Genomic DNA, 27,576 nt, shown 5'->3' with positions numbered 1-27,576 from the left:
TTGCTCCAAAAAGACCCTTATTTATCAAGCTCTTTCCATTTTCTCTCCTTCTCTATTTTCTTTCCTTTTTTTTTTTTTTTTCCTTTCCCATGGACATTAAAAATCAGAAGGCATATTTAGAGAGCAGACAGCTTTGGGCGGGTGTTGCTGGCTAAAAGATCTCTTCCTTCCCCAGAAACAACTCATTTGTCTGCTTGGCCACCTCCTCCCACCCCAGGAACGGCCGCGCTCGGGTGCACGGAGCTTTTCCTGGCGGGATGAAAGTCGGCAGATAAAACAGATACAACATCAGCATCAGGTCGCAGCATTCCTCCCTCCTGGCCGAACTGGCGATCAGGAGCTGAGCTGCGATGCCTGGCCGGTGATGCAAGGCTCGATCTTTCCAGCACGCTTTTCCCTCGGGCTCCAGGCTCTCCCGCGGGTGCAGCTCGGGGTGGTTCGGGTGTGGAGCCTCGGCAGCCTCCACCCGCTCAGGACCCGGCCCTGGAAGCTGCGGAGTTGCGGTCACACTTGGAGCTTTCTTGGGGCTTTCTTGGTGGTAAGATCGCAGCGTGGCTCTCGTGCCTCGTGGGGGTTTTTTTTTGGGTGGAGCATTTCCCCCGGCTGCCCCCAATGCTCCCCAATGGATTTTGGGGGGCACATCACGAACAGGGGGGACAAACCTGGGCAGGGGGCGAGGAGGGGCCCTGGTGGGATGACAATGCAGAGCACAGCCCAGGGAGGTGCAGAGAGGGGTGCTGAGGCAGCATCCCCCCCTCCATGTCCCCTCACCCTGCACCAAGAACCCCCTTCCCAAGTGCTGCCCCTCCTGGAGGAGCCCCCCACCCCAATACCAGGCCTGTGCTGGGCTTGGATCCCTTCTATGACCCCAAAACCTTCCCCATCCCCTCAGTGCAGCAGTGCCGGTGCAGAAGTAAACATTGCTGGCAGGATGAGCGCTCAGGTCCCCACCTGGGGGGCAGCCTCGGCCCGGGGGCACCGCAGCCCTGAACCCCCTGCCCAGCCCCGGAGCTGGGCACCAGCAGCGTCCCGGGGCGCTCGGAGCCCCCCAGGGAAGGGGGTTTAGGGGAAGGACCCCGGGGGCTGGGGGTTGTTGGTACCCCGAGCCCCGGCAGCCGCTGCGGAAAGGGGCAGCTCGCACGCAGGAGCAGAAACAGGGCGGAGAGATGCTCGGGGAGGGCGGTGGGAGGGAAGGGGGGTCAGGGCTGAGTGCAGCCTCCCAGCACCCCAGCGGCCGCGGGGTCGGTCTCTGCTGACCTCTCGGTGAGCGAGGGATTGCGAGCCAGGGAGGGATGGGATCTGCGGGAGCCTCTGCCAAGAGCTGGCTCCAGATCCGCAGGCAGCTCTGGGCTGCATTTCCCCTCCGGCGCGAAGAGGAGCTGGGGTGTCCGGGGTTCACTCCTCGCTGACACCGACCCCCCGAGAGCCTCAGCGGCACGTCGGGCCCCGCGGGGAGGTGAGCGGGTGCCGGGGGGTGCGGGGGGCCCGGGGGTAGGCGGAGGGCTGGGCTGGGGGTGGAGGGGACGAAGGGATGGATGGAGGGATGGAGGATGGAGGGGAGGGAGGGATGGATGTGGGGATGGCAGGGAGGGCAGCGCCGGGGGGGCGCCGGGCGCGCTGCGGGGCTGGGCGTGGGGCGGGGGGGTCCCCGGTTCCCGTAACCCCACCGCGAGCTCCCAGCGCTATAAAAGCCCCGCAGCCGCTCCCGCCGCCTCCCTCGCGTTGATCCCCGCGGGGAGGCACCGCCGGGGCGCAACAGGGCCCCCCCGGCCCGGCCAGGCGTGAACCCCCGGGGACGGAGAGCGGGAGGGGAGGAGGAGAAGGCGCATCCATCCCCCCCTTCTCTCCACCGGTAACCGGGTCCGAGCCCCCCCCGGCCGCCGCCTCCTCGCCGAGCCCGGCCCGGGGGGGCGGAGGGAGCGCGGAGCCGCCGGAGCGGGAGGGGCGGGCGGCGGGGCCCCCCCGCGCCGGGCGCTGCAGGTACCGGGAGAGGGGGGGACAGAGCGCCCGGCCGGGCTCGGCATCCCCCCAGCCCTTCCCCAGCATCCTCCCGGCCGGGCCCGCATCCCCCCCGGCTGCCGCACCCCCCCGCCCGCTGCTGGCCCCTCCATCCCGCACTTGTTGCTGCCCGGCGGGGCTGGGCTGGCTCCCGGTTTAGGGCGGTTTTATTTTGGGGGGGGTGGCTTTGGAGGGGGTGGAGGTTGCAGCCTCCCCTGCTGTCCCCCGGCTGCCAGCGGTGTCCGGCGCGGCTCCGGCTTGCTCCCCCCGAGGCCAGAGCCAAGGCTGAGCCCCCCCTTTTCCCCTCCCCAGTCCCGTCTCCGTCCTCCCCTCCCGCCTTGGCCGAGCCCCAGCTCCTCGCCCGGAGGAAGGGTGCACGTTGTGGGCATCTCCCATCCACCGAAATCTATGATCAGCTCGGTGTGTGTCTCCTCCTACCGTGGACGCAAGTCTGGGAACAAACCACCCTCCAAAACATGCCTGAAGGAAGAGATGGGCAAAGGGGAAGAGTCGGACAAGATCACCATCAATGTGGGCGGCACCCGGCATGAGACCTACAAGAGCACCCTGCGGACTCTGCCGGGCACCCGCCTGGCCTGGCTGGCCGACCCCGACGCCCAGAGCAACTTTGACTTTGATGGCAAAAGCAACGAGTTCTTCTTCGACCGGCACCCCGGCATCTTCTCCTACGTGCTCAACTACTACCGCACGGGGAAGCTGCACTGCCCCGCGGACATCTGCGGGCCCCTCTTCGAGGAGGAGCTCACCTACTGGGGCATCGACGAGACCGACGTGGAGCCCTGCTGCTGGATGACCTACAGGCAGCACCGCGACGCCGAGGAGGCCCTGGACATCTTTGAGAGTCCCGAGCCTGGCGGAGGGGCTGCCGGAGAGGAGGCTGAAGAGGAAGGGGGTAGGGAGATGGCCCTGCAGCGCCTGGGCATGGATGACAGGCCCCCAGGGGCGGCAGGGGCGGCCGGAGGGGGTGGATGCTGCAGGAACTGGCAGCCCAAGATGTGGGCGCTCTTTGAGGATCCCTACTCGTCCAAGGCGGCAAGGGTAAGCTCCTGAAAGGTGCTGGTGGGGAGGTGGGATGGATGGGGCCGTGCTGGGGTTGTGTCTTCACCTCCCCATCCCCAAAGGCAAGGCTGGCTTTCCTGGTGGGTTACATGAGGCCCTCCCATTACTGTCCCCCTCCTGCTGTGGGGCACGTGAGCCACGTCCCATCCTACAGGACACCTCTTCCATTGTCTCCCAATCACCTCCCAACGCATCACATCTGGGCTGAAACTGGGGGCAAGCACAATCCCTGCCCCCTTTGCACCCTCAAGCGCTCCCTGGGCACCTCCTGGGCACTCAGAGATGAGGGATTGTCCTTGGCAGGGCTGACTCCTGGCAGAGTTTCAGGATGCTCTAGGATAGGATGTTTGGGTTCCTCCTGCTGGGCTGCACCATGCCAAAACCTGCATTGAACAGCCCAGGTGTGGAGTGGAGGTCAGGGCTGGGGGTCAGGTCCTGCACTCACAGGATCCTCATGGTTGTCCCCAAGCAGCTCATGCTCCTCACTTGTAGGGCCCACAGCCCCAAAGGACACCTGTGCCCCTGTACCCCGCTGTCCCCACCAGGGCCACCCCCGTGGCTCACAGAGCCCATCAGGCACTGCTGACACCCCACACACCCCACCAGGGTCCCACAGCCCCCTCACCACACATGGCCCTGGCACCGTGTGTGTGCACATGGGAGCTCATCCACACACCAGAGACACTACCCTCGCCCTCCCTGGGCACCCAGGCTGTCCCTCCCCATGGGCATTGGCATGCCCAGGAGGTGTCCCCCCAAACCCAAACCCCAGACCCTCCCTGGGCACCCAGGCTGTCCTTCCCCATGGGCACCAATGTGCCCAGGACAGGATGTGTCCCCCAAAACCCAGATCCCCCCCACCCTCCCTGGGCACACAGGCTGTCCCTCCATATGAGCACCAACGTGCCCAGGAGGTGTCCCCCAAAACCCAAACCCCAGACCCTCCCTGGGCATGCAGGCTGTCCCTCCATATGAGCACCAACGTGCCCAGGACATGTCCCCCAAACCCCAGAGTGTCTGCAGGCTCCCAGCCCGGTGCTCAGGCGCTGCTCTGCGCACGTTTCTCCTCTCCCAGCTCCTCGTAGATCATCCCCAAAGCTCTGCCCCGACCCCCCAATACCCACCCAGCCCCTGGCACGCCCAGCTTATAAATCTGCCACACACACCCAGGCAGGCAGTTGGGATGGAGATGAATTCTGGATGCATTTAGAGGTGTAAAAAAACTCCATCAATGGTAAGAAATTCTGCAGGCATTTCACACCCACGAGCAGCACGCAGGGCAGGGGTCAGTTTGGCAAGGAGGTGTTTTTGCAGCAAATGTTAGAGCAACACACACACATGCAGAGAATGCTTGGGCAGCAAGAGCTGAACCCATTTTAAAAGGGTACCCCCTCCTCTGCCCATCTCTGAGGGTTCTTCACCTTGGAGAGATGCTCTGAGTGGTGTAAAGCTCCAAATAAAAAATTAAACAAAATTAAAAATAAACCCAGGCACAATAATTCAACTTTTTTCCCCCTGGTGTCATTTGGTTCTGCTTTTCCTGTGTGCTGAGCTGATCCTGGAAAGGCTTTAGCAGGAGGAATGTGCTGGAGGGAGCAGAGATGGTGGTGATTGAGGCCCAGCTGGGGCTGGAGCGGGACCAGTTTGCACTGGGATCTCCCTGCTTCCTTCTCACTGCTCTACATAAATGTTCAGCTCAGCAGTGCCATGGGAACGATCAACTTCCAGAGGGAACAGGAAAAAATACCAGTGTAGTTTTACCACAGCTTAGGAGAACTGCTCTGGCAAGAGGGGAAACTGAGGCACAGAGCAAGGCAACCAGCCCAAATTCCTGAGTGCACCCAGTTCCTGGCAGGAGCCACCATCCAGCACCAGAATGCTGCAGGATTCCTGTGGGTACAACATTCCTGGTGCTGCCCTGCCTTTGGTGGTGGGTGAGGTTCGCAGTGGTTGGGATTTCTTTGATACCCTATTTTGGGGTCTCCCCTTTTCTTGCCAGAGCCCCAGAGGTGCTGCTGGCTGCAGGGAACGTGCTGGAGCAGCTGGAGTTGCCAAACCTTGGGAAGCAGCAGTCCCAGGCTGTCCATGTAAACTCTCGCTCTCTGTGTGGCAGCCATGACTAAGAGTCTCCAGAGCTGAATTTCTCCGGTCGGTCGTTGCTCCTCCTCTCTATGGAGCAGCCCCTCAGGCCCTGACTCAGTTGGCTCCTCGTTATTTCCATCTTTCCCTCCCTCCAGCACTTCTCCTCCTGAGCTGGCAGCACTGTGAGCGTGTGGTTGGAAATCTCTGCCATGTTTCAGCCTCTTCTCCGTGCACCATCGATGGCCACGGGGTCCCTGGCTCCTCACTCAGGGAAAGTTTGGTCCCTGGTGCAGCTGCTGTCCCAGCTGGAGCTTTACACTTTTCCCCATGGGAAACTGCCCTGGCTGGGATTTTACCTCCATGTCCAAACTCTCCTTACATGCAGTTCCTCATTGTTTTTTCCCTTTGCAGCCCAACTTGGAGAGTCCTGACTTCACTTTCATGGGGACTTTCAGGCTGGTGACCCTCTGCAGGGTCATGGATTTTTGGTGACACCTATGGCAAGCTGTTGAGTGCAGGTCAATATTGTGTAGAACATCAGCAGGTTCTGGAGGACTTGTTTGGTGTGTATTGGTAGTACTGGGTTTATACACAGAGTTTATTTTATTTTGAAGACAGTTTTGCAAAAGGACTTGAGTTTGGAGCAGAGACTGAGGCTGAGGTGAGACATCTTGGGTCAGACACAGAACTGGAGCAGCACTGGTCAATATTGTGTAGAACATCAGCAGGTTCTGGAGGACTTGTTTGGTGTGTATTTGGTTTATACATAGATTTGATTTTATTTTATTTTAAAGGCAGTTTTGGAAAAGGACTTGAGTTTGGAGCAGAGACTGAGGCTGAGGTGAGACATCTTGGGTCAGACACAGAACTGGAGCAGCACTCTGGGGGGACACGATGGTTGGCACTGGCTGTGAACCCAACTTCTATTTTTAAAGGCTGATTTTGCTCCTTGGGCTAAATCAGGTCTCACCTCACACCCAGCAGCAGGGCTGCTTCATTACTCAAGTGTTTGCATGGTCTCCCTCCCTTCCTGGGTGATTTTTTTTTTCTTTTCTACTTTGCTTTAAGACTAAATTTTTACTCTTCAGGTTTTCCCAAGATCCCCCATACAGGGAAGCTCAGGAACGTGACTCAGCCCTCAGCTGAAAAGCAGATTATTTTGGCTGTGCCACCACTGTGTAGAGACACTTGTCTGCTTAAGCTGGCCTTGCTTTAAGATCCCAATTTTGCTGGATTTGTTTGTTGGACACGACACGTCAGCCCTCAGAGCTGAATCCCCATGCACAATCCAGAGGGTCTGACTGAGGGGTGAGAGCATCTCACTGCATCCCCGGGCAGGTGTCTCTCACTGGGGCAGGAGAACCATCTTCCAGAGGTTTCTCCATCATTTAACGCCAGATTTAAACTTCACACCAAACTCCTGCAGGGCTGGTGCTCTGCTCTCCCGTGTGGCTCTGCCCTTGGGGACAGCCCCAAGGACACTCCTGGCAGGCTCGGGGCTGCCGCAGGGCACCGCTGCTCTCGGGGGTCGGGTGTTCCTCCAGCGTGACTCAGGCTGTCTCTGCTGCTGATTCACTCCGGCCGAGGATCCGGGCTGTGCCTGGAGCAGCCTCACGGTGCTGCTCCGCCAGGAGCGGCCGCTTGGGTGGCTCTGACAGCAAAAGGTCACGTCCAGCAAAGGGGCTGCGGCAGGACCTGCTCTGGGGGAGCTGAAACCACCGTGCTTTTGTGCTGCAGGGAGGTAGAACAAGAGTTTTTCTGCTCTGAAGCTGTGTGGTGGTGTTCACAGGGACAAGGGAAGAGATGAGAATCTTGACTCCATGTTTCAGATTTATTATTTTATGATATATATTATATTAAGAGAAAATGATATATTATAACTATACTAAAGAAAGGATTTCATCAGAAGGCTTGCAAGGAATGAAAAAGAATGATGATAAAATCTTGTGACTGCTCACAGCCTCGACACAGGTGGCTGTTTTTGGTCATCAAGTAAAAACAATTTCACACGCTGGGTAAACAATTCTCCAGATCACATTCCAAAGCAGCAAAACATGGAGAAGCTGAAGCTTCCCAGCTTCTCAGGAGAAAAGATCCTGGCAAAAGGATTTTTCATAAAATATCATGGTGACAAAGCTGGGGTTTTCTTTTGGGGCGGGGGGCTGCTTTTGGAAACACGCTCCAGGTAATGGGCTCACTGGGAGGGAGGGAGGGAGCTGAGCAGGACTGATGGGAGCACAAGGGGGAACTTTGTGACACAGCCTGTGACTTCCAGTGTGTGCTGCTGGCCCCTCCTCACCCACATCTGAGGCGAGGAGAAGGGAGGAGGAGGAGGTGACACGGAGGGGACAATGATCTCCCTGCTTGGGCAGAGCAGGGAACATCTGGGTGTCACCAGGTCCAGGCAGCAGCAGGAGGCTGAGCCCTGCCTGCTCCTCCCCTGGTCCTGGATCTTCTGTGGGCACACCACCCACCAGTGACCCTCAGGGAGGGGGTGAATGATGTCTCTGACACTTGCAGACCCCAAAGCTCATGGCTGTGAACAGTGTGAACCTGGCATCTGGAGGGGGTTGTGTTCAAAGGGAAAGCCCTTTGAATCTGTCCTGTCAAAATTCCCTTTTCATATCTGTTCCCATTGGAAGATTGCTCCAGTCTCAGACTGTCCCAGTTCCCCCTCAGTCCCACCACTGCATAGCTGGGGAGCCCAGCACACCTTCTCCTGCACAGATCAGAGCACTTGGAGAAGGTCCTGGACTGATGGCTCCAGGCACTGAGGTTTGCTGTCAACCCATGGGAGACGTCCAGTAATCTCTCCTCATTCTCCAGCCTTGGTCTTGGGGCAGTGGGTGGCAGCACCTGGAGTGTTTTGACCTCCTCCAGACAGGACAGGTTGCCCCACATAACCCATGGGAGAGGTCCAGGAATCTCTCCTCATTCTCCTCCCTTGGTCTTGGGGCAGTGGGTGGCAGCACCTGGAGTGTTTTGACCTCCTCCAAACAGAAGAAGTTGCCCCACATCAGCTCACAGCCCGTGTAACTTTGATTTTCACAGGTGGTTGCTTTCGCCTCGCTTTTCTTCATCCTGGTCTCCATCACAACCTTCTGCCTGGAGACACACGAGGCCTTCAACATCGACGTCAACGTGACGGAGACCCTGGTGGTGGGCAACACCACCACGGTGCTGCTGACCCACAAGGTGGAGACGGAGCCCATCCTCACCTACATCGAAGGGGTCTGCGTGCTGTGGTTCACCCTCGAGTTCCTGGTTCGCATCATCTGCTGCCCAGACAAGCTTCTCTTCATTAAAAACCTGCTCAACATCATTGACTTCGTGGCCATCTTGCCCTTCTACCTGGAGGTGGGTCTCAGTGGCCTGTCCTCCAAAGCCGCCCGGGACGTGCTGGGTTTCCTGCGGGTCGTTCGCTTCGTGCGCATCCTGCGGATCTTCAAGCTGACGCGGCACTTTGTGGGTCTGCGGGTGCTGGGCCACACTCTGCGGGCCAGCACCAACGAATTCCTGCTCCTCATCATCTTCCTCGCCTTGGGGGTCTTGATTTTCGCCACCATGATCTACTACGCCGAGCGGATCGGAGCCAAGACGTCCGACCCCACCGGCAGCGACCACACTCACTTTAAGAACATCCCCATCGGCTTCTGGTGGGCCGTGGTCACCATGACCACCCTGGGCTATGGTGACATGTACCCCAAGACCTGGTCGGGGATGGTGGTGGGCGCCCTGTGCGCGCTGGCCGGGGTGCTGACCATCGCCATGCCCGTGCCCGTCATTGTCAATAACTTTGGGATGTATTATTCCTTGGCCATGGCCAAGCAGAAGCTGCCAAAGAAGAAGAAAAAGCATATACCCCGTCCAGCCCCACTGGACTCCCCCACCTACGGCAAATCCGAGGAGAATTCGCCCCGGAACAGCACCCAGAGTGACACTTGCCCACTGGCAGTAGAGGAGGGGGTGACTGAGAGGAAACGGTCAGGTGAGATCCCAAGGGTGGGGCTGAGGGAGGGGGAGACCTCTGGGAGCTCTCAGGGCAGTTTGTTGGTCCCTGTGTCCCTGAGGATGGTGCAGGTGTGACCCCCAGCTCTGGGTGGGGCCTCTCAGGTGTGAGGGTGCTTGGGGAACAGGGCACTGCAGGTTGAATCCCCCATCCAGGCACAGGGGAAGGCCACCTGCTTTCCCAAAAGCCATATCCTTCCCTCCTGATGGCACAGATTAAGTCACTGTGGTGGCCTTCAAGGCATCCCTGCCTAACCCACCCCTCCCTCACAGTGACAGAGGTAAGGCCACTCACCTTACTCTCATGTTAGCCTGGTCATGCCCTTGGCACAGATTTTTCCTTTGCTTTCTCTCACCATAAATCAGGGTAACCTTCACCAAAATTGATAAATCCATGGACATTCCCTGGGGCTTGACCCCACCTCCTCATTCATCTGCTGGTAGACAGAATCCCTGCGGTGCTGCTCCAAATCCTCAGCAAAACCAGTCCCTGGACATTTCTCTTTTTTTGATCTCATGCACTGAGCTGAAGTTTGGGGGTTGGCCAGTCTTTCCTTAGGCTCAGCAGAAGGCACAGCCCCAGCTGTGGGCAGCTGTGGGGACCATCCCTTGGCTACCTTTGGAGATCTGTGCAAGCCCTGCCCCACTGTCAGTGCTGGCCATGGTGGCTGCTCTGCCCCCTTTGTCTTGGTGTGCTGCCAGTGGCACCTCTGGGGTGATGGAACAGGAGGCACCATGGTGGAGTTGTGTTCTGCACCAACACTGGGGTGTTTAACAGTGCTGGGGCTTCCCCTGCTGAGGAAACAGGGAGCTCTGGGTGCCCCAAACAGCTCTTTCCCTTTATAAATCTCCTTTTCCCACATGCCTGTGAATCCCATCTGCCCCAGGAGCCCTGGCAGCATGGAGCAGTCAGAGCCAGGAGCCCAGGCCAGGCCCTCACGTGGCAGAGCATCCTCTCAGCCAAGGAACCAGGGAGCCAGGGGACATAAATTAGCACTTCCCACCACCCCGAGCAGCCCGTTCCTCAGCAGTGTGAATTTTGGAGAGCTAATTCCCTCCAATTAGGGTGGGTGGATCTCACAAAACCTGGGGTGTTTCATCCCCAGCAGGTTTTATAACCCTCAGCAGGACTGGAGCTGCTTGGAATCATATCTGTGTTTGTCCTGTGTGACAGTGTTCAAAGGGGTCCCAGGATGAGGGAAGAGACGAGGATCTGACTCCATGTTTCAGAAGGCTTGATTTATTATTTTATGATATATATTATATTAAAACTATACTAAAAGAATAGAAGAAAGGATTTCATCAGAAGGCTGGCTAAGAATAGAAAAAGAAGGAATGATAACAAAGGCTTGTGTCTGGGACAGAGAGTCTGAGCCAGCTGACTGTGATTGGCCATTAATTAGAAACAACCATCATGGACCAATCCCAGATGCACCTGTTGCATTCCACAGCAGCAGATAACCATTGTTTCCATTTTATTCCTGAGGCCTCTCAGCTTCTCAGGAGGAAAACTCCTAAGGAAAGGATTTTTCAGAAAAGATGTCTGCGACAGGGGAGGGTCTTCTCTTCAGTGGTCCCCAAATGACGATCGTGAGGCAGATGAGGGAAAATTCAGACAGACTCTCACAGTTTGCCAGCTGCTGATGGGTCTGTGGCACCTCCCTCCCTGCAGACTCCAAGCAGAACGGGGAGGCCAACGTGGTGCTGTCGGACGAGGAGCAGCCGCTGTCCCCGGCGGACGAGGAGCAGCGGCCGATGCGGCGCTCCAGCACCCGGGACAAGAACAAGAAATCCTCCACGTGCTTCCTGCTGGCCACGGGGGACTTCTCCTGTGCAGCAGATGGAGGCATCCAGAAAGGTAAAACGGCTGGAGGTGTGAGCAGGACACGTGGAGGTTGAGTGTAGGTTTGTTGGGCTGACCCAAGACTGGTTCATCTCCATCCACCTGCCTGGCTGTCCTCTGCTCCCCAAACCCACATCTTCCTGCCCCTCCATCTGCTTCACCTCCATCCAACACATCTCTCCATGCTGGCTCCACATTTTGTGTTCTCCTCCCCAGTGTTCTCCCCCTCAGTCACCTCCGTCTCGGGTCTGTGACTCCCACTTGGGGTCTGTGACCTCCATTTGGGGTCTGTGACTCCCATTTGAGGTCTGTGACCCCTGTTTGAGATCTGTGACTCCCAGTTGGGATCTGTGACCTTCATTTGGGGTCTGTGACTCTCATTTGAGGTCTGTGACTCTCATTTGGGGTCTGTGACTCTCATTTGGGGTCTGTGACTCTCATTTGAGGTTTGTGACTCCCATTTGGGATCTGTGACCTCCATTTGGGCTCTGTGACCCTGGTTTTGGGTCTGTGACTCCCTTTTGGGGTCTGTGACTCCTGTCTGGGAACTGTGACTCCCATTTGGGGTCTGTGATTCCCCTTTGGGGTCAGTGACCCCGTGCTGGCTGCACTGCCCTCCCTGGGGGCGCAGTGCTCCAACCTCTGCCTCTCCAGCTCTTCTCCTTGGGTTTCAACCCCTCATTTCTGGATGGTGTGAGTGGGACATCTCTCCTGGGGACATGGTGAGGTTGTGACTGAAGGTGACCAAAAGGTTTTCAGTAGGATAAAAAAGCAAAAAACCCAGAGTCTTTTCCCCTGCTCTCCCCTGTGGTGGCTTTTGGTGGGTTCGAGCGTGGGGAGCTGAGATGTGTCAGTGCTGCCTTGCCAGCAGCTCTGGGCTGCCAGAAAGGCTCCTCTGGGCTTGGAACAGGAGCTGTGCTAAGTGTTGAGGTTTTCCATGGGAAACTGAGGGGGAGATGAGTCAGGAAAACACAAAACTCTTCTTCCCATGACAAAACAAAATCTTCTTCAACCTGGTCTGTAGGAGCGTCGGGGAGATGGATGGAGAGGAGAGATCTCTGCAGCCAGGGCCTGGAATTTGTGGGTTATTGCAAAGGGCCACGTGCAGGGACCTGCTGGGAGCTGCCAGCCACAGCTGGAGCAGGACTGAGAGAAGAGAGGGGGAGAGAGGATGAGAGAGAGAGAGAGAGAGAGTAAGGGAGTAAAAAGGTAAGAGAGTAAATGGGTAAGACAGCGAGGTTCCCGTTACAATACCATAAATCTTCTGTGCTGAATATTCTGATTCTCACTGACCAATCTAGTACAAGATACAAATCCTATAGCATTTCCATACAGCCTATAAGAATCATTACATTCCCACACTGTGTTACATTTTAAACCCTAAAAACTCCTCTTTGGGCCCCTTCTGCCAAGCTGGCAGGGTCTGCTCTGACCCTTGGGCCTGTCTGCAAGCAGAGGGTGTTGTTCCATCAGAAGGGGATCACCTTCAGCTGGCCACACCATTGTTTTCCAGTTGTTCAGTAACTGAGGGATCTCAAAGCTTGCTTTCATTTCAATCTCACTTATAGTTTCCATATTCTCAAAATCTTTTGCCAAACAATCATATTTATAAGGCTTTCCTGTTTCATCTTCCCCAACACTGGTCTCAGAGTTCTCTGCTCCTTTGCCCATCCCTCAGCACTCCAGCCCCAGAAAGGGTAAATCCAGAGCCCGAGAACCCAGCTGTATCCTGGATTTCTGGGATAACTCAGGGCAGCTCTGGGCTGCCAGAAAGGCTCCTCTGGGCTTGGAACAGGAGCTGTGCTAAGTGTTGAGGTTTTCCATGGGAAACTGAGGGGGAGATGAGTCAGGAAAACACAAAACTCTTCTTCCCATGACAAAACAAAATCTTCTTCAACCTGGTCTCAGAGTTCTCTGCTCCTTTGCCCATCCCTCAGCACTCCAGCCCCAGAAAGGGTAAATCCAGCCCCAAAACCCAGCTGCACCCTGGATTGCTGGGATAACTCCTAGGGCACAGCTCAGTTTCCCAGTTGTGCAGGGTTCTGTGTGTCCAGGGTGGTGTGGGATGCTGTAGCTGCAGAGCTGACCTACTTCTACCTCCCTGGAACCAAGTGCTGCCCGTTGCTCACAGGGAGCTGGGACCAGGCAGGAGCAGGGCTGATGTGCTGCATCTCTGAGCTGCTCCCCAGGACCTCTTGGTGCTTTGGAGAGCCTCAAGGGTTTGTTACTTTTGATGGGACACAGGGAGGTGTTTGGGTGCAATCACATTTATCAGTAGTAGGAGCAAGTTGGTTGTTTCCTCCTGGGAAATCAAAGATTCCCGTTGGCATTGCTGCTCAGCCTCAGAAAGAGAACAAAGAGGAGCAGCTCTGCTCATCCTTGGGGTGCCATCAAATATCTGCTTGAAATGCCTGATGTTTTTTCCCTGGAAGTGCCTTTTCCTGTGAGGTTGGTCCTGTTAATGTGGAGAGGGGAGAGAGGTTTAGTCCCACTCCAGACTGGGAGGGGGAATGCTGAGCTGGAGGGATGGAGGAGACAGACGAAAGCCAGAGCTGATTTTCCTCCTCAGCAAATGCTGAAGCCTGGCTTCAGCTGAGGCATTTGAATCTGGTCCCACTGAAGCCAGGAGAAGTGGAGCAGCTCTGAGAGTTGAGGATCCAGAGCTGCTTTCACTCACTCCCAAATCCCAGGAGATTTCTGTCCTTGTGTGGTGGCACAGCAGCTCTTTGAAAGGGCACTGTGGTGATGCTTCTTGGGGTGTTCTGGGGTCTCCCCTGCAAATTTCAGAGTGCTTTTACACTTCAAAACAGAAGCTGTGCACAGGTCACTCATCCCCATGTTGCTGGAATGATGCTGCACCTGGAGAAGGCTGAATCTGGTGTCCAGAGGTGCTTGAGACCTTTTGGGAAGGGGAACCTCGGTGCCCATGTCCTGCTTGGGTGTGGGACAGATGGTGGGAGGCCGTCCTGGGAGGTCAGGGCTGGCCTTGGGTGACCAGAGGTGTCCAGAGATGGCCAGAGGTGGCCAGAGATGGCCAGAGGTGACCAGAGATGACCAGAGGTGGCCAGAGGTGACCAGAGGTGGCCAGAGATGGCCAGAGGTGACCAGAGATGACCAGAGGTGTCCAGAGATGACCAGAGGTGGCCAGAGATGACCAGAGATGGCCAGAGGTGACCAGAGGTGACCAGAGATGGCCAGAGGTGACCAGAGATGGCCAGAGATGGCCAGAGGTGACCAGAGATGGCCAGAGGTGACCAGGGGGTGAAGCAGCCTCCAGCCAAAATCCGTTGGGAGCCGCAGAGGCGCCTCTTGCCTTGGTCCTGATTTATCTCCTGCTGAGGCTGTTTGTTCTGGTACTGGGATGTTGGCAGCTCTGCAAATTGAGATGAGCTTGGTTCTGAGCCCGACTCTCTGATGGCCATCTGTCAGATCCTGGGACAGGTACTGGTGTCTGTGCAAGCTGTGGAAATCAGGGGAGGGAGCTGCTTTGGGAATGAGCTGCAGATCTCAGCATCCATCGTGGTTTAACCCCAGCTCTGGGTTGGTCTTGTTGGGGCAGCTCAGAGAGGAGCTGCTCCTGCCCTTGGACCTGAGCCTGGAGCAGATTGAGCTGTGGATTCCTGTGGGGAATGTGTTTCTTGCTCCTGTGGCTGCCTGCAGTGGTGTTGCTCTGCTCCTGGCTGCCAGGGATGGCTTCAGAGCCTTTATCTCCCCTCAGCACTGGGGTCCTGCTCAGCCCTTCCCAAAAACGTGTCCTGCTGGCTCAGACACCCTGCCATGGGGCTGCCTTGGCATGAGAGCCCTGTCCTCTGCTTGGATGGAGGGACATGGAGGCAGGGAGAGTCCAGCCAGTGAGACTGGTGAGGGTGGAACCATGGAATCACCTGGGCTGGAAAAGAGCTCTACGAGTCCAACCTTCCCCCAGCACCTGGCCACTAACCCATGGCCCCAAGTGCAACATCTGTGTGTGTCTTAAAACACCCCAGCTCCTTTATCAGCACATTAACACGGCACAGCAGCAAATTTTGGCTCTGTAGAGCATGGTGCAGCTGATTTTCACTGTTGGTGTCAGTGCAGGGCTGTGAGTCTCACATGGCCTGAGCATGTGGGATGGGATCAAGCTGGGAACTCTCATGGGGGCATCCCCTGGAGTTGCCTGGCTGGGGGGGACTGAGGACCAGCCAATATTTGCACAGGGACACGACCCCACAGGAGCTGTGTCCCAGGCCTCTATCCCCAACCCCACAGGATCTGTGTCCCAGGCCTCTATCCCCAACCCCACAGGAAATGAGTGCCAGCCCTCTGTGTGTCCCCAACCCCACAGGATCTGTGTGCTAGGCCTCTGTCTGTCCCCATCCCCACAGGATCTGTGTGCCAGCCCTCTGTGTGTCCCCAACCCCACAGGATCTGTGTGCCAGGCCTCTGTCCCAACCCCACAGGATCTGAGTGCCAGACCTCTGTCTGTCCCCAGCCCCACAGGATCTGTGTGTCAGGCCTCTGTGTGTCCCCAACCCCACAGGATCTGAGTGCCAGCCCTCTGTGTGTCCCCAACCCCACAGGATCTGTGTGCAGGCCTCTGTCTGTCCCCAACCCCACAGGATCTGTGTGCCAGGCCTCTGTCTGTCCCCAACCCCACAGGATCTGTGTGCCAGGCCTCTGTCTGTCCCCAACCCCACAGGATCTGTGTGCCAGGCCTCTGTGTGTCCCAACCCCACAGGATCTGTGTGCCAGGCCTCTGTGTGTCCCCAACCCCACAGGATCTGTGTGCCAGGCCTCTGTCTGTCCCCAGCCCCACAGGAGCTGAGTGCCAGGCCTCTGTCTGTCCCCAACCCCACAGGAGCTGAGTGCCAGTCCCCTGTCCCAACCCCACAGGAGCTGAGTGCCAGTCCCCTGTCCCAACCCCACAGGATCTGAGTGCCAGTCCTCTGTCCCCAGCAGCATCACCTTCCTGGGCTTTGCTGCCTCCCTGCTCTACCCCATCCCTCTGGCACAGCTCCCAGCCTGTGCCTGTGTGAGCACTCAGAGCTGCAGGGAGCCCTGGGGTCACCCAGCACTCTTTTATTGGCAGCAAACCCGTTCCTAAAGTTCCTAGAACAATTCCAGGGACTCTGGGTAGCCCCAGGGTGAGGTTCTGGGGCACCAGCTCTGTTTATCAGCTGTGGCAATCAGCAGAGCACAACCCCCTTGTCCACTTGTGGCTTTATCTGGCCCTGGGTGTGGTGGGAGACCACGACAGCCTTGAGGGACTGAGTCTTGAGCTCCTTCCCAGGTGCTCGTGCCAGTGTGGCTTGGGATAAATTGATGGGGAGAATGAAGTGTTGGGCTTGGGGCGGGTTTGCCCCTGGTGCTCCATTGCTGAGGGTCCCTGGGGAAATCAAACATCTTTATGAAGTTCTGCCCCATAATGTGATGGTTGAAACATATTCAGAGTGAGCAGTGGGATTTTGACCCTGTTTCTGTGCCTGTTTGCACCTTTTCTGTTCAGAGTTTGGAGTGAGAGACAAAGCCCACCCCATAAACCCCATAAACCCCATAAACCCCATCAGCAGGGCCCTGTCTTGCTGGCAGCTCCCAGCAAACCCTGACCCCATAACACCTCCTGATGGGGCTGTTTGGGTCCTGGAGTTACCCCAAGCTTTCAGGGAATGCTTGGATTTCAGCACAGCTGCTTCCCACACTCAGGGAAACACATGAGCTCCTCCAAGAGCCTCAGCACACCCAGGAAAAGAGCAAGGAGAAGGAAAAACGAGTTTTTGGGAGTGTTGTGGGGAGCAGGGTGGTCTTTGCACCAGCTGCTGTGGGTGGGAAACTCCCAGCTCCCCCCAGCTCAGGGCTGTGCTCGTTCCCTCCTCTCTCTCTGGGTGGATCTGTGCCAAGAATAAATAAGGAAATTGCTCTTCTGCTCAGGCCTGCTGCTGCTCCTGCTTCCACTGCAGGGAGGGAAAGCTTTGCTGGAGTCAGCAACAGGTTTAGGCAGGTGCCTCTGCCCTCTGGACCTGCCTCTGCTGAAGAGCTGGAGCAGCTGAGTGTCCTCAGGGGGCTGAGGGGTGGGGAGGGGTTGGAGAATCCCTGCTGGCACTGGGAAAAACCCCAAAAAGGGGACAAGCCCCAGATTTGCAGAGGTAGTGAGTGCTCTGGAGCCTTTCCCAGGTGATGCTCCTGTCTCAGCACCCCCTTGGGAGTGTCTGAGGGTGATGCTGGGACTGCTCTGCTGTGGGTCTTGGATCCCTGATCCAAGCCCAAACCAGCAGAGCCCAAAGATGTGCCACGAACTCCTGGGCTGGGACACAGGGAGGGATTCCAAGCCTGGCACTGCTGAAGGAGCCATCCATCACCTTGTTTTTCTGCTGTCAGGAGCTGCCTCCCTCTGCTCCCCCCACACAAAGGCTGCTTCCCTGGTCCTCCTTGCTTTCCCTGGATCTCGCTGGTGCCTTGGGAAGGCTCAGGCTTGGCTGGGTTTGCTCAGCCAGGTGCTCCCAGGGAAGGTCCAGGCACAGGGACATTGGGCTCATCACAGCTGGGAGCATCATTAATTTTCCATGGTTTGGCAGCAGATCCAGGGAACAGACTCATCCTTAGCAGTGGTGCTTTGTGGATCTAAAAATCCAATTTTCAGTGCAAAGACTTTGTGTCTTCCCAGCAAGAAAAGTGGCTTTTGACCTGCGAGAACATTTCCTTGTTCAATAAAAGCTGGAGAAATTCCTGGCTTTTTGGGGGAGTGTGAAGTGTCCCCATGCTTAAAGAAACAGAAATATTTGCTCTTTAATGCATTTTTATGGAAAAGAATGAGCATGTCTACCTGCTCCTTTGCACACAGAAAGGTGTCAGCAGCAGCCTGCTGCTACAGGGGTGTAAAAAACAGAGCTGGGGGAATCACTCCTTCTAAATCCCATATTTGTTTGAGTTTTGCTGCTTTTCCCCGTCTGCTTCAGCCCACAAAATCCCCAGACTCATTCCTCATTCAGAGCAATTTGGGAAACAAAAACCCAACACCCTCCAAGAGCAATTTGGTCTCTCATTGATGACTCCGAGCCCTGGATTTGGCCGTGAAGGGCGTGGGAAGCTCTGCAGGAGCTGCTTGTCCCCAAAAATCCCTTCCTGAATTTTTTTAAGGGGGTTTGCTCAGGGTTGTGGGGCTCAGCCTGGTGCTGCCAGCTTTGTTCAGGAGGCTGCTGGGCTCTAACCTCTCTGTTTTCTTCCCCGAGGCTGTGGAAAGTCATGGAGCCTGAGCATTGCTTGTCCCCAAAAATCCCTTCCTGAATTTTTTTCAGGGAGTTTGCTCGGGGTTGTGGGGCTCAGCCTGGTGCTGCCAGCTTTGTTCAGGAGGCTGCTGGGCTCTAACCTGTCTGTTTTCTTCCCCGAGGCTGTGGAAAGTCGCGGAGCCTGAGCAGCATAGACGGAGGAGCAGCGCGCCGGGCTCCGCTGGCCTCCCGCTGCAGCTCCCCCTGCTCCCTGCAGCACCCCTGCTCCCCCGTGCCCTCCATCCTCTAAAGGACCTCGGGGGTCCCTCTGCTCCCCACCACGCCGAGCAGCCCCAGCTGGGACATCTCCATCCCCCACGAGCTGGTTCTGACCCCCTCCAGTTCCTCCATCACGTCTCCACTGAGCTTGTCTGGTGCCCATGTGGATGGACAGTCCAGGAGGAGGTGTTGGGGTGGTTTTCCCCCTCTTTGAAACCTTATTCATCCTGAATAAACCCTGCAATTCCCTCTGGTGTCGAGCCCTCCCTCCCGTGGGCCGTTTGTGTTGGGCTAAAGGGTGGTGGAAACACAAGGAGGACAAGTTGACTCATGAAATTATATCTCATTGTGCTGGGAATGGCTGAATTCATATATTTTAGGTTTTATTTTGTTTGGCTTTTTTAAAAGCAGCCTCAAGTTTCTGGAGGCAACAGATGAATAAACCTCTATTCCCTGCCCAGCAGTGGTTCCCCTCTTGTTTTGTGCCTTTTTCTGCCTAAATCCTACATTCTTTCTCCTTCCAACCTCAGGATGGGCCTGAGGGCCTTGGAAACCAGCCTTGAGATCCCCTGGAGGCTGGAGGGCCCTGGGAGAGGGGTCAGGGAGCACACAGAGGCTGGGATGTTAGGCATGGACACTCCCATGAGGAGCTGGGAAGTGGTGGCAAGAGGAATAAAGGTCCCTGGCAAAGCTGCTGCTGGTGTGGATTTGAGAGAGAGATTTGAGGCAAAATGATGCCTAAATAGATAGGGGATGAATCCTTGTTTGGGATGGACATGAGGTGGTGAATCCAGAGCATTCCCATGGGAATGAGAGCTGGGTTTGAGCCAGGCTCTCCCCATCCCTGTGAGGATGGGGCAGGAGAGTCAAACTCCCTGTGGCACTGCTGGTTTTTGCTCACCTGTATCGGTTTTTGGGATGATTTTGGATTATCTCAGGTGTCTTCCTGAACTAGAACGAACCCTTCACTCCCTGATCTCTGGCTCATTTCAATTCTGTCCAGCTCAGCCTCCCTGGAGGGGTTTGGTGGCTGCAAGGGGCTGGTTTGGGGTATCCAGCACTGCTCTTGAGCCCCCCTCGGTGCTCTCTTGGCCTCTTCCCTCACTCTGAGCAAGTCAGGGCTGGAGCCCGGGGTCTTTTCTGGGGAGGAGAGCTTAGATTTGGATGTGCTTGAAGAGCAAAGAGCCCCAGGAGCTTTTCTGGGGTCAGACCCTTCCCCTCCATCATGGCCAAACTGGATCTGGTGCTCAGGGAATGGTGAGGTTGGACTTGATGATCTTGGAGTTCTTTTCCAACTTTAAGGATTCTGTGATTCCATGGTCCCTGCACCTGAAGGAAGCTGGGATGGATTTTGGCAGATCCCACAACCAGGACCCTCCTGCTCCACACCAGGTTTCCCGTGCCTCAGTTTCCCTTGGTGTGGAGGAGGAGATCCCAGGAGGAGCAGCCAGCACATATCCAAGCCTCTCTGAGTTTATCCTTCCTTCCTTCCTTCCTTCCTTCCTTCCTTCCTTCCTTCCTTCCTTCCTTCCTTCCTTCCTTCCTTCCTTCCTTCCTTCCTTCCTTCCTTCCTTCCTTCCTTCCTTCCTTCCTTCCTTCCTTCCTTCCTTCCTTCCTTCCTTCCTTCCTTCCTTCCTTCCTTCCTTCCTTCCTTCCTTCCTTCCTTCCTCCCTCCCTCCCTCCCTCCCTCCCTCCCTCCCTCTTTTTCCTTTCCCTTCCCTTCCTCTTCCTTTTTTTCTTCCCTCCCTCCCTGTCCCAGCTGTGCAGGAGCCAAAGGGAAGAAGAAAAGAGAAGAATTTGGTGCCTGGGGATGGATGACAGGAGCTGGTGCTGGAGGCAGAATTGTTGTGGATTTGGGGAGGAATTGGGATGAGCTGCATCCATCCTGTGCTCAGGATGTGCCATCCTGGGCTCTGGTGCTGATCCATCCCTCACCAGCAGCACCTGGGTGTGTGTTGGGTGCAGCTGCATTCCCTGGGTTCCTGCAGCAGATGGAGGTTAACAGGGCAGGTTCATGAACCCCCCAAAATTCCATGAACTGGGCAAAGGGCTGGGAACAGCAGCACCATGCAGGTGCTTCCCTGGCTCATTCTTCCCTCTGGAAGCAGGAGGAGCTGGAATGTCCCCAGCCCCTATCAGAGGCAAGGCCACCCTCCATGGCTTCAGTGATGTTTAGGTCAGAAATGATTTATCCAAGGTCGTGAGCTGACTTTGGGGATGAGCCAGGTATGAAACCCTGGTTTTGCAGAAGAATCAGATCAAGGTGCTCAGACTTTAGAGTTTGAGTCTCTTGGGGGTAGAGGATTAAACCCAGAGCAGCCCCAGATCCCAGCAGATCCCACCCTCAGCTCCAAGGCCAGAGTGGTTTCTTGGGGTGGAAAACCTTTGGTGGACCCCCCAAAATCTCATCCCCACCAGAGCCAGGAGGGTTGGGCAGGAACTGCCACGGAGCTGGCAGGATGCAATTTTTAGCTGGGGCGTTATGCAACCCTGGAGAAGGGATGACTAATGTGCAAAAAGCTCCTCTAAAACAGCCCAGCCCCGAAAGGGAGATGGAGGGATTTCAGTGGGAGGCACCAAACTGCTGAAAAAGCCACCGCATCTTGTCCCTCTTCCTCCCCGCCTTCTCCTGAGCAGGATTTGGGGGATGCAGAGGGAGAAAACAGCTTGTTGTTATTTTTAGGTGGGGTCTGGGTTGGTTCTGGGGGCGACTTAGCACAGGTTAATCCCTGGGTAAGATTAGAAGAGGAGCTGTAGTGGATCAGAGCAGACCTGTAAATATCTCTGGAGGCCAGGTTTTTATCTCAAACAGTGGCCAAAATTGGCAGCCTGGAGAAGAGGACAAGAATAGAGCAGGAATATACGATACTTCCCCTGAATATCCTCGCAGGACTTATCTGTGTTTAGGGATCTGCTGGGAGCTCACGTTCCAGCCCAGGCTAAAGGCACCAAGAGAAAGCCAAATTGTTGGATTTATTCCCAAAAAACTGCATAAATCCTCAGGAGTTCAGCTGCCCCTGCCCAAGCCCGAAAATGGATTTAAAAAAAAATAACATCAAGGGGTGTGCAGTGATTGTGGGGCATGACAGCATGGAAATGGGGGATGGGATGGGATGGGATGGGGTGGGATGGGATGGGATGGGATGGGATGGGACGGGACGGGACGGGACGGGACGGGACGGGACGGGATGGGATGGGATGGGATGGGATGGGATGGGATGGGATGGGATGGGATGGGATGGGATGGGATGGGGTGGGATGGGATGGGATGGGTGTGCTGGGTCTCGTTCCTGGCAGGGAGATGGGATTGAGCAGGAATGCAGGGATGAGCATTGGGTGTGTTATAGGAATGTGTCCCTCACCTGTGGAGCAGGGGATGTGTCCTGGTGGATGTGCAAAAGTAATCACAGAGTCAGGGAATTGTTTGGGTAGGAAGGGACCTTAAATTCCATCCCATTCCAGCTCCTGCTATGGCAGCGACACCTTCCACCATCCCAGGCTGCTCCAAGCCCCATCCAGCCTGGCCTTGGGCACTGCCAGGGATCCAGGGGCAGCCCCAGCTGCTCTGGGCACCCTGTCCTAAGGCTTCCCCACCCTCCCAGGGACAGTGGGGTGCTCAGCAGTGTGGGACCCACAGATCTCCAGTGCCCCGTGTCCCTCTCCCCACCATGGGGACACGTGTGGTGCTCAGCAGTGGGGATGGGACCAGAGATGATGGAGCCATGGAATGGTTGGGTTGGAAAGGCCACGGGCAGGGACAGCTTCCTCTAGACCAGGCTGCTCCAAGCTCTGCCCAGCCTGGCCTGGAACACTCCAGAGGGGCTGGGTGACACCAGGCTGCCCTGGTGGCGTCCTCACATTCCTCTGCCCACTTTGGAACATGGATCAGCACTTTGGGGCAAAGATCGAGTCCCTGTGACCACCCACCCCTGTGCAAGGAGCCAAACCAGAGCAGCCTTTGGCTCAGGGAGATTTGGGAGCAGCTCCCTGCCCCAGCCTCAGCTCCTTCCTTCTCTTTTCCCCCTGGAAGTCTCACAGTCCAGCACTGCGTGGAGGCTGCACCATGATCCCAGCTTGCTTGCAAAGTATTAATTTTTATTGTTGCAACAACTGCTCTGTTTCTTGGGAGATGCCTGAGAGAGCTGAGGAAATAGAAAGGCCTGTCAGGCAGGCGGGCAGGAGGTGAAGATGTCAGGAGAGTAATTGCTCTACCCAGAAGGAGCCTGTTCCTGGCTTCCCCAGCTCTGCCAGGAAAAATCCTCACTGCTTATTTGATGACAATAAAGAAAAACAGAAAATAAATAGCAACCCCATGGCTTGCCCGTGCTGAGGAGGAACAGGGAGAGCAGAGGCAGATGCAAAATAGGATGCAGAGGAGCTTATAAATAGGAGCCTCCCAGCTCCCAGTCTGTTACTTCCTTACCTCCACCCGGGCAACTGAGCCCAGCATTTTACCCATGGAAAAGGTAAATGGGGGCTCAGAAAGGATCTGTGAGCTCCTAGGAAGAGGGTGACACTTCCTCCTCTGTGGGACAGGCAGGGCCAGGGGACCTGCTCACATTCCAGGCTAAAGGCACCAAGAGAAAGCCAAATTGTTGGATTTATTCCCAAAAAACTGCATAAATCCACAGGAGTTCAGCTGCCCCTGCCCAAGCCCGAAAATTTAAAAAATAACATCAAGGGGTGTGCAGTGATTGTGGGGGCATGGCAGCATGGAAATGGGGGATGGGATGGGATGGGATGGGATGGGATGGGATGGGATGGGATGGGATGGGATGGGATGGGATCCATGGGATGGGATGGGATGGGATGGGATGGGATGGGATGGGATGGGATGGGATGGGATGGGATGGGATGGGATAGGGTGGGGTGGGATGGGATGGGATGGGATGGGATGGGGTGGGATGGGATGGGATGGGTGTGCTGGGTCTCGTTCCTGGCAGGGAGATGGGATTGAGCAGGAATGCAGGGATGAGCATTGGGTGTGTTATAGGAATGTGTCCCTCACCTGTGGAGCAGGGGATGTGTCCTGGTGGATGTGCAAAAGTAATCACAGAGTCAGGGAATTGTTTGGGTAGGAAGGGACCTTAAATTCCATCCCATTCCAGCTCCTGCCATGGCAGGGACACCTTCCACCATCCCAGGCTGCTCCAAGCCCCATCCAGCCTGGCCTTGGGCACTGCCAGGGATCCAGGGGCAGCCCCAGCTGCTCTGGGCACCTGTGCCAGGGCCTGCCCACCCTCCCAGGGAACAATTCCTGCCCAATATCCCATCCATTCCTGCCCTCTGGCAGTGGGCAGCCATTCCCCCTTCTCCAAAGTCCCTCTCCAGCTCTCCTGGATCCCCTTTAGGCCCTGGCAGGGGCTCTGAGCTCTCTCTGGAGCCTTCTTCTCTCCAGGTGAGCACCCCCAGCTCTCCCAGCCTGGCTCTAGATCAGAGGGGCTCCAAATGCTCCTGATGCTGGAGCCAGGGCTGGGCCAGCTCTGCAGGTGGGGTCTCACCTGAGCAGGGCAGAATCCCCCCCTGCCCTCCTGCCCAGGCTGGGGGATCACCTGGGGGTCCAGCACACGTGGCTGGGGAATGCTGAGCTGCTCCAACACCCCCAAATCCTCCTCCTCAGGGCTGCTGTGCCAGAGCAGAGCAGAGTGGGGCCAACCCAAACATTGTGCTGGCACAGCTGGCACAGCTGGCACAGCTGGCAGCCCCCCCAGCAGCACTTCAGGCTGTTTGAGGAGATGCTCCCAGTGAGAGGGCAGGACTGGGTGAACTCCCCATGAGGTGAAATTTGGGGGCGATGGCTCTGAGAGCAGCACAGCAAACCTGGGGGTATTTGGAGCTGAGCTGTGCCAGGCTGTGCCAAGCAGCCTGCCTGGCTCAGGGCAGCACTCTGTGGAGGGTGGTGGCAGATCTGCAGCCAAAAATAGGCTTGAGGAAAGGGTAGCACATCACTGAGGGGCTGTGAGGGTGAGAGCAGAACAGAGCTGGCACCCAGAAGCCAAGACAGGAGGGCTGTTTGCTCATGGTGCCTTTGTCTGGGGGACAAAAAGAAAATAAAATAAAAAATCTGAGCTGTTGTTATTTATTTTTAGTCGTGCTAATTTTTTTCCTAGGCTGGGAAGTTGCTTTCCAAGGCAGGTCCCTGGAGGCTGTGGGCAGCAGGTCTCGAGCTCACACACAAAATGGCTTTGAACAGGGAGGAGGAGATGGGAGTTAAAAGCCAAGTCGTGCCCCTGGTAAATCAATCGACCTGATGGGGAATGTTTCTAGCAGGACACAAACCCTGCCAAGAGCTTTTAGCTGCTTGCAGGAGTGACTGAAGCAAGAGCTGGGGTCTTTTTCAGCAGCTGCTGCCTGTGTGGGCACTGCTGGTCCCCAAATTGCTGCAGGGGATTGTTGTTGGGTCCCCAAACTGTTTTGGCTTTGGAGGTGGGGAGCTCTCCTGCCAGCTCAGGGAGGAAAACTCCTTCAATCCCTGGGAGTTTTATGGGATGTGAGGTTTGAAAAGCCTCCATGCCTGGGCATTGCTCACGCAGTGCTGCTCCATGGAGAAGGAAACCTTTATTTTGTGGGAAAGGAGGAGTTTTTGGAGCTGTGTTGGGTCAAACTCACGAGCAGGAGCTGGGGGTGAGGTTTAAAGCAAAATTCCATGGCTTATCAGGTGGATCAGGAGCTGTCTCCCTGCCTGACAGCCCCTTGCCTGGAAACTGGGCCCTGGCACATGGGGAGAGGTGGGGGGGTGACTCAGAGCTCCAATCAATGATAATTAATTCAATGATAACAAATGAGAGGGAGAGAGGGAGAAGAAAAAAACACGGAGAGATTAATGCACCAGGCTTGGCTTTGGGACATCTGGTTTGGGGTTGGCTTGGGAAGTTTTGGGCAAGAGCAGCTTTCTGGGAGGAGAGGATTGAGAGGGATGTGGTGAGGGTGATGCTTTTCCCCTGCTTTTCATTTGTACCCTCAAAATCACCCTGATTCCATGCATGCTTTCTCGTGGAGAATCATTTCCCAAGTCTCCATCTCTGCCACCATCCTGAGGCTTTTTGAAACCATTTTTCCCTGACTTGCAGATGCAACAGCAGCATTTTATCCCTCTGAAAAAGCCCCCTTTACTTTGTGGTTACTCTGGGGTCCCCTGGAAGCTCAGTGTCCCTCTCCCTCTCCTATTCCTCCCCCTACACAGCTCATGGAAGCAAATCTCTAATTCTGTGTTTAATGTTTATGTCTTTAATTGCAGATTCCTGCCAGGACACCCTCGCTTCCAGTTACCCCCAGGGTGAGGTGGTCACCTTCTCCTGAGCCCCAGCTGGCTGCAGGCAGTGCCCTGGCCAGGGATGCCTTCCCCAGGGGATCCCTCCCCAAGGTGGGAGGAGGCTCTCCCTGGGGCCAGGGGATGCTCTTCCTAAGGCTGAAGGATGCATTCCTCCAGGGATGCTCTCCCCAAAGCCCAGGGATGCTCTCCCCAAGGCTGGGACATGCATTCCTCCAGGGATGCTCTTCCCAAGGGAGATGCTCTCCCCAGGGCTGAGGAATGTCCTCCCCAAAGCCCAGGGATGCTCTCCCCAAAGCTGGGACATGCATTCCCCCAGGAATGTCCTCCCCAAAGCCCAGGGATGCTCTCCCCAAGGCTGGGACATGCATTCCCCCAGGGATGCTCTCCCCAAAGCTGGGACATGCATTCCCCCAGGGATGCTCTCCCCAAGGCCCAGGGATGCTCTCCCCAAGGCTGGGACATGCATTCCCCCAGGGATGCTCTCCCCAAAGCTGGGACATGCATTCCCCCAGGGATGCTCTCCTCAAAGCCCAGGGATGCTCTCCCCAAGGCTGGGACATGCATTCCCCCAGGGATGCTCTCCTCAAAGCCCAGGGATGCTCTCCCCAAGGCTGGGACATGCATTCCCCCAGGGATGCTCTCCTCAAAGCCCAGGGATGCTTTCCCCAAAGCTGGGACATGCATTCCCCCAGGGATGCTCTCCCTCAGGCTGGGACATGCATTCCCCCAGGGATGCTATCCCCAAGGCCCAGGGATGCTCTCCCCAAGGCTGGGACATGCATTCCCCCAGGGCTGCCCTTCCCAAGGAGCTTTCTCTCCCCAAAGCTCCATCCCCTGGGGGGTGTTGGCAGCTGGGTCCCCCCAAGAGGTGCCACAGAGCAGCAGGGCTGGGGGGAGGTTGGGGACAGCCCCATTCCCCTTCCTGGTGCCAGCCCTGCCACGGCCACGCTGCCCCTGCACCCCCTGGGCTGCCCCCTCCCCTGCCCACGCTTCTGGCTGCACCTCACCCTGCACATCTGGAGATCCAGCTGCTCACCAGGGCATCTCTGCACCGTGCCCTGACCCCTCCGGCATCACACGGACACTGGGACCTCCTCCAGGCACTCCAGGGGGACAAAAGCTCCGCTCTGGGTGCCCCTCCAGGGTGACAAAGGCTCCACTGAGGGTGCCACCCCAGGTGCCACAGGCTCCACTCTGGGTGCCACTCCAGGGTGCCAAAAACTCCGCTCTGGGTGCCACCTCAGGGTGCCAAAAGCTCCACTCTGGGTGCCACCTCAGGGTGCCAAGGGCTCTACTCTGGGTGCCACTCCAGGGTGACAAAGGCTCCACTGAGGGTGCCACTCCAGGGTGCCACAGGCTCTGCTCTGGGTGCCACTCCAGGGTGCCACAGGCTCCTCTGCAGGTGCCACTCCAGGGTGCCAAAAGCTCCGTTCTGGATGCCACTCCAGGGTGACAAAGGCTCCACTGAGGATGACACTCCAGGGTGTTAAAGGCTCTGCTCTGGGTGCCATTCCAGGGTGCCACAGGTTCCATCCTGGGTGCCACTCCAGGGTGCCACAGGCTCTGCTCTGGGTGCCACCATGGCCCCCTCCCACAGGTGCTGGTCCCAGGGGCACGGGGGGGCCCAGAGGAGGGGTTGGGGTGCAGGGATGGGGATGGCAGCAATAGGAGAGCGAGGTGTGGGGATCCCTGGAGGGGTCAGGGTCCTTCCAACGCTGTTCCATATCTCTGTGACCAAGGCAATACTACTCCTGTCCGTCTGTCCTGTGCGCATGCCTGTCCAACGTGTAGAGTTCCAATAAAGTCATCCATGAGCTGAGTCAGCTCCCCTA

The 27,576-nt window shown here is 56.6% G+C and overlaps 1 protein-coding gene across 4 annotated transcripts; it reads left to right on the top strand.

Annotated features, from left to right (window-relative positions):
• Window positions 1-214: 214 nt before the first annotated feature.
• KCNC4 (potassium voltage-gated channel subfamily C member 4) lies at window positions 215-27,576 on the top strand. 4 transcript variants are annotated; one of them, XR_010784990.1, is made up of 6 exons: window positions 216-538; window positions 2,311-3,057; window positions 8,212-9,148; window positions 10,841-11,026; window positions 25,709-26,098; window positions 26,175-27,576. XR_010784990.1 is itself a non-coding variant. In XM_066565140.1 (5 exons), exons 1-5 carry the CDS (start codon window positions 365-367, stop codon window positions 18,500-18,502), a joined length of 2,172 nt encoding a protein of 723 aa, XP_066421237.1. In that variant the 5' UTR covers window positions 215-364; the 3' UTR covers window positions 18,503-18,934. The 4 variants fall into 4 exon arrangements, 3 of the variants coding, with proteins under 3 accessions (XP_066421237.1, XP_066421238.1, XP_066421239.1); XM_066565140.1 differs by lacking the exons at window positions 25,709-26,098; window positions 26,175-27,576 and adding an exon at window positions 18,375-18,934 and having other exon boundaries at window positions 215-538; XM_066565141.1 differs by having other exon boundaries at window positions 25,709-27,576.

This window comes from Molothrus aeneus, chromosome 24, assembly GCF_037042795.1.
Source record: "Molothrus aeneus isolate 106 chromosome 24, BPBGC_Maene_1.0, whole genome shotgun sequence".
NCBI classification, from domain to species: Eukaryota; Metazoa; Chordata; class Aves; order Passeriformes; family Icteridae; genus Molothrus; species Molothrus aeneus.
Note: the sequence above shows the minus strand (reverse complement) of the source record. Positions and strands in the feature narration are given on the sequence as shown.